Source organism: Danio rerio, chromosome 17, assembly GCF_049306965.1.
Source record: "Danio rerio strain Tuebingen ecotype United States chromosome 17, GRCz12tu, whole genome shotgun sequence".
Taxonomy (NCBI): domain Eukaryota; kingdom Metazoa; phylum Chordata; class Actinopteri; order Cypriniformes; family Danionidae; genus Danio; species Danio rerio.
Genome location: NC_133192.1, coordinates 47,919,694 through 47,926,412, shown reverse-complemented (window position 1 = coordinate 47,926,412; position 6,719 = coordinate 47,919,694). Strand labels below are relative to the sequence as shown.

Below are 6,719 nucleotides of genomic sequence, written 5' to 3'. Positions count from 1 at the left end.
GAACAAAAATTGGAATATTCCTTCATTTTCTTTTCTGCTTAGTCCCTTTATTAATCAGGGGTCATCACAGCGGAATGAACCGCCAACTTATCCAGCAAATGTTTTATGCAGCGGATGCCCTTCCAGCTGCAACCCATCACTGAGAACACCCATGCACACTCATTCACACACATTCACTACGGATAATTTAGCTTACCCAATTCACCAGTAAGACTTGTGGGGGAAACTGGAGCAACCGGAGGAAACCCACGCGAACATGGGGAGAACACTCCACACAGAAATGCTAACTGACCCAGCCAAGTCTCAAACCAACAGCCTTCTTGCTGTGAGGTGATTGTGCTACCCCCTGTGCCACTGTAATGGCCAAATTGGAATGTGTTTATTAAAAAAAAAAAAGCAATTAAAGTAAAAGTAAACTTAAAAATCACAACTGTCTTTTTAAATTAGCATTTTCAATACGGTTTAAAATTTTTCTTGTTTGCTGTTGTACATATAGTGTATAGATGTAAATATTTTTAGAATACGACCTGATATTTAAAATGTTAAACACACATGCATTTATTGGTTACATTTATTTGATGTATGTGCTCTGGGAAGGCCACAAGAGTTTACATCTGTGTTATCTTGAGAAATGATAACACTATATCTGTAGGCCTATTTATTTTCCAGCTTGCTTTTTTTCTGGGGTTTCCCGATGGTGGGTGTCGCTCAGGGTTGCAGTATAAATAACATTTAACAGATCATGCAGCCACACAAATCCTCAAATTGTGGTCTGGCACAATGATGCTCCTGATTCTGGTGGCCATCTTTGGGCTGGGTTTGGCCCAGCACAACCCAAACACGAAAAATGGTAGAACGTCCATTGTTCATCTGTTTGAGTGGCGTTGGGCAGACATAGCTGAAGAATGCGAGAGATATCTGGCACCAAACGGCTATGGAGGAGTTCAGGTGCGTTTGAAATGATTTCCATGACCATTGGGATTGTATTAGCATTTGGTGATCATGCACGAATTCTTTTTTTTAAAAGATGTTTTTTAATTTAATAAGGATTATTTCTGAACAGATCTCTCCCCCAAGTGAACACGTCAAGCTGACCAATCCTTGGCATCCTTGGTGGCAGAGATATCAACCAATCAGCTATAACCTGTGCTCCAGATCAGGAACTGAAGCAGAACTTAAAGACATGATCACACGCTGTAACAATGTTGGGGTAATGTAAAACTGAAGCTTAAAGTATTGTACCTACCCAGTGGGCACAGAAAACATGGATTTGATGTCAGTCGACTTTGTTTATGTCAAAATTACATCAAATTGACATCTAACACCTAAAACACAAATCAAAAATTTATTACAAGTCAATTAAATGTTAATCTTTTGAAATCAATTAACTTTGATGGTATACAAGAAAACAGTGTACCTTTAGTCATTTTTAACCAATTACACTGTCTTGTCCCAATAGATTTAGACGTTTTTGCAAGAAAGCAAAAATGGAATTATAGCTGGTTTTGATGCTAAATAAAATCTACCTTGTTAAAAGAAAAAGAATTGTCTTAAGTAACATTTATGAAAAACAGCTATGTCATTTACCAGCTAATAACCTTTTCATTACATATAAAATGAAGCTGCTGAACCTAATCAGATGAGCCTGATAAAAAGTGGTTATTTACAAGAAAAGAGGTCTGATGGATTTAGAGAGTTTTGCATCTAAACTATTCAAATGCAACTGAATCTGATGAAAAAATATTTACTTTTAGTGTTGTAATATTGGTGGTCAAAAGGGTGTCAATGTGTTGATGTTAAGTAGATGTCAAGGCCTGCTGGGTATTAATGGACAAATGACACTAAAGATGTACATGTACTTTTGAGACCAAAGCATCCTTCTCCTATGCTTTCTTGTTCATTACATTAGTTCATAGTATTATTTTGTTGGGCAGGTGAACATTTACGCTGATGTGGTCATCAATCACATGTGTAAATCAATTCATGGAGCTGGAACTCCTTCAAGCTGTGGATCACATTTTGACGCCAATAAGGAAGACTTCCCCACTGTTCCCTACTCATATCTGGACTTCAATGATGGCAAATGTAAATCTGCCAGCGGGCAAATTGAAAGCTACAACGATATTTACCAGGTTTGTTTTAACTAACCAAGGTGTTCAAGACTACTAGAGACTATTAAGCAGGTATGAGTTAAGCTGCGGTCTTCCAGGAATTTGAGACCATTACCATTATATGTTTTGGACAGGTCAGAGATTGCCGTTTGGAAGACCTCCTGGATTTGGCCCTGGAGAAGGACTATGTTAGAGGAAAGGTGGCTGAATACCTGAACAAGCTGATTGAATTGGGTGTTGCTGGATTCAGAGTAGATGCTTGTAAGCACATGTGGCCTGGAGATCTCAGTAACGTCTACAGCAGGCTCAAGACCCTGAATACCAAATGGTTTCCATCTGGTACTAAACCCTTCATTTATCAAGAGGTATTTTCAACCGTTTTTAATTCTATCATATTTTGAGCAAATCGATTATATATTAACACAACATTTGACAGGTTATTGATTTAGGTGGGGAGCCCATTAAAGCCAGCGAGTACTACGGGCTGGCAAGAGTGACAGAGTTTAAACACAGTGCGAAAATAGGCACAGCGGTCCGTAAATGGGATGGAGAGAAGCTAAGCTATCTGAAGTATGTAACAATAACTTCAGTTATGTGATAAGTAGATCATACTTAGCGATATAATAAACATATGACTTGTCCTGTATTCATGCTTAGCAATGTTTTGGTTTCTAAGATTATTAGAATAGTTATGAAGTGTTTTGTTTTAGGAACTGGGGAGAGGGCTGGGGTTTCATGCCCTCTGATAAAGCTTTGGTTTTTGTGGACAATCATGATAATCAAAGGGGCCATGGTGCTGGTGGAGCTTCCGTTCTGACATTCTGGGACTCCAGGTAAAATATTAATAATTTGCTCTTATAAACTGTTAAAACTGTCAATCATCATTAGTGCAAGAAATCTTACTATTACCAGTAATTTGTACAGTAGATATTTTTTACATTGTGTTTAACTCTCTGTTATATTCATTCTAAAACCTGCTTTACCAGGGATTTGGTTTTTACCTGGAATTATGAAACACGCTCCATAGAAGTGTTAGCACCACGTTTGTGGTTTTAACGCTGCATTATGATGCTAAACTTGTACAATGTGAAGCAAAGCACTTTTAGAATATTACCGCTTAACAGTCAAAAGTGTACCTCATATTTGCATATTTGGAGTCTAGCAGAAACATTGCGCTGTGAATAAAGAACCTTTTGAGTGTATAAAAATGTGTGAAACTGTATTGGAACATCATTTTTACTATTGTAAGCTTCATCCTTTAAAACATGTTAATATATAAGATGAGGATTTTTACCAGTGTCAATAAACATTAAAATGTTTATTGCAGTCATTCAATTAGTCACATAGACATGAATTTTATTCATAATATAAATTTTGAGAGAATTACATGCTTATGATTGATCATAGCTGGTCTCGCATTAGCCAGTACAGGACTCACCAATTAGAAGATTCGGAACTCCTAAGTAGTTTCTTACCTCAGTACCTTCATCTTGAATAATTATCCCTCCTACCCCTACTCCCCTTGCTTTCTAGATTGGGTGACACGGTGGCCCAGTGATTAGCACTGTTGCATCACAGGAAGAATGTCACAGTCCCTACTGAACCAGTCAACATTTCTGTGCAAAGTTTGCTTGTGCTTCCCATGCTTGCTTGGATTTCCCCGGGTTCCCCAGTTTCCTCCCACAGTCCAAAAATACATGACCTACCATTGGCTTACCATTGGCTTGTGAATGTACAGTGTAAAAGATCATATGGTGAATAGATTTTTGAAATGTAAATGTTGTAGTTTATTGCATTGCAATTTAAATTTAATTTATGATTATCATTTATTAATTCATTTTCATTTCGGCTTAGTCCCTTTATTAATCTGGGGTCACCACAGCGGAATGAACTGCCAACTTATCAAGCACATGTTTTATGCAGTGGATGCCTTTCCTGTTGTAACATTTATGATTATATATGTTTTAAATATATATTTTTATTTGTAGTTAAAACATAACCAGTCAGGGACTAAATAATATATATTTGTACTATCCACACAAAACAGGAACATCTGTTCACACATAGCATATGAAAACCTAGTCTTTTATGTTTATTTTGAAAAGCTCTGCTGTGTATTTTTTAGGCTTTATAAGATGGCAGCAGGATTCATGTTGGCTCATCCATACGGTGTGACAAGAGTAATGTCTAGTTACCAATGGGATCGTAAAATTGTGAATGGAAAGGTAATAGTGCTCTCCAAAAATGGATTCTCATATATTGTTTTCATTCCTTATGAGTCCAACTTCTTAAATTATACACTTGCACATGGCACAGGATGAGAATGACTGGATGGGACCTCCAAGCTTTTCTGATGGATCCACTAAGCCTGTACCCATCAACCCAGACTCCACCTGTGGCGACGGCTGGGTATGTGAGCACAGATGGCGCCAGATTAGGTTGGTCTCAATTTTAGTCTTAATTTTTTTCAAAAATGCAATTCTCCTAATACTTTATTATTCTCCTAGAAATATGGTGATTTTCCGTAATGTAGTCAACGGTCAGCCCCTCTTCAACTGGTGGGACAACGGTAATAGTCAGATTGCCTTTAGCCGTGGCAGCAAGGGATTTATTGTCATCAATAATGATAATTGGTGAGGAACAATTGGAGAAGAACAAATACATGAGTAATGATTATGTTTACTGTTCAATAATACACATTATATTAACTTGATTTGTCTCTTAGGGAACTGAATGCGACACTGAACACTGGCCTGCAGTCAGGCACGTACTGTGACATCATCTCTGGAGAAAAGAGTGGGAACAGTTGCACAGGGAAACAGGTGTCAGTGGATTCTGATGGAAAAGCCACCTTCAGCATCAGCCACACAGAAGAAGATCCATTCATGGCCATCCATGCTGACTCAAAACTGTAGATTCAGTCACAATGAATTATAATAAAGCAACTGAAAATGGTTTCTATGGTCTTGTGTTCTGTCTCCATTTGAGAATTTATAGTGTAAAATAACCCAGCATTTTTAAAGTGTAATTAACAGACCACGTCCAAAACTGGCCATTTATCTTAAAAGTTTAGTTCACCCAAAAAGGAAAATTGTGTTTTTAATTACTCACAATAATTATTCAGTGGTTAGCATTGTTGCCTTAGAGCAAAAAGGTTGCTTGTTCAAGTCCTGACTGGATCAGTTGGCTTTTCAGTGGACTGGATCAGTGTGCATATTCTCCCCATTTTACGTGGGTTTTCTCCAGGTTTCTCCGGTTTACCCCAAAGTCCAAAGACATGCACTATAAGTAAATTGGGTAAACAAACTTGGCCATAGTGTATTAGTGTGTGAGAATGAGAGAGTGTATGGGTGTTTCCTAGTACTGAATTGCAGCTGGAAAGGCATCTGCTGTGTAAAATATATGTCGGAATAGTTGGCAGTTCGTTCTGCTGCAGCGACCTCTGATAAATAAGGGACTATGCCAAAGGAAAATGCATGAATGAATAAATTAATAATTACACTCCACCATGTTGTTCCCCTTCAGGTGGGGAACTCCAATGCTATTAGTGGATTTGAACTTATAAATCCACGAATGGGAGGATTCGGTTCAGAAGCCGCTTGTCTGAAAGAGTATTGAACGTGCCAATGGATGCCAATGAATTGGCAGCATAAGCTTGCGCAGGTGTGCTTCATTGCCAATGAACCCAGCATATAAGCACATGTGGAGCAAGCAGACGCCATCCTTTTCGCTTCAGAGACTTTCTGATCTAGTCGATGAGGGTTCCTCCTGCTGTGATCCAGCGATTCCAAGCGAACGAGAGCATTCTCCCGGTCCAGAGTGTGTAAATGAAGCGGCAGACGGTCGAGCTGGGTTTCTCCCTTGCCTGGCATTCCTTCAGAGCGGTGCGTATAAAGTTGCAAACTTCACAAAGAGAGCAACACAGTCGTGCAGCATGTCCTTTTCAGGATGGCGCTCCGACTGTGCGTTTCTGGATGCGGTGGTTTCTGTCCTCGGATGATGGGCACGGGCACTGCGTTACATGCTCCAGCATGTTAATGCGCTGCTCGCGGGCAGTTCATGTCGTTATTGCGACGCTATGACTGTTGCGCAGTAAAGATCGCGGCTAGCCTTTGCAAAAGGGCAAACCACCCCAGTTGTCTCCTGCTCTGCAGCGGGCACTCGGGCAGATCTGAGGGTTTTAGCGAAAGATAATCTGTCGCCCACGGGCCCGCGGACCTCTCGCTCCTCCAAGCGCTCCATCCAAGCTACGGGCGGGGGAAGCGATCCGCCTAACAGATGGTAGCCCTTACGCTCGATGACACCGGAGACCAGACGTCCACCGCGGCATCGGAGGGTGGGCTTTCATGGTCCAATGATGATCCAGACCCGCTCGCCCCCTCCGGGCAGGTCAAAACGGATCCTGAATTGGACATGTTAGCCGTGCTTTCCCGGGCTGCTTCGGCTGTGGGTTGGAGATGGTTTATCCCCCAGCTCCGCGGCCGGACCGACTAGAGTGGCGTCCCCTTCTTCCCAGAGGTGCACAGTAGGCTCACGCGGTCTTGAAGGGCACTTTTTTCTGCTTGTGCTGCGTGTCCCTCCACCCTCACCACTCTTGAACGGCCAGGG

At 40.7% G+C, this 6,719-nt stretch overlaps 1 protein-coding gene across 1 annotated transcript; it reads left to right on the top strand.

The window, feature by feature from the left end:
• Positions 1-776: 776 nt before the first annotated feature.
• Positions 777-5,066, top strand: amy2al2 (amylase alpha 2A-like 2). Its single transcript, NM_001003729.1, is given in 10 exon segments — positions 777-948; positions 1,064-1,210; positions 1,935-2,132; positions 2,246-2,476; positions 2,548-2,681; positions 2,822-2,944; positions 4,237-4,336; positions 4,428-4,549; positions 4,619-4,744; positions 4,837-5,066. Coding segments are annotated over 10 exon segments (1,539 nt in total). The 5' UTR covers positions 777-780; the 3' UTR covers positions 5,027-5,066.
• The last annotated feature ends 1,653 nt before the right edge of the window (positions 5,067-6,719 follow it).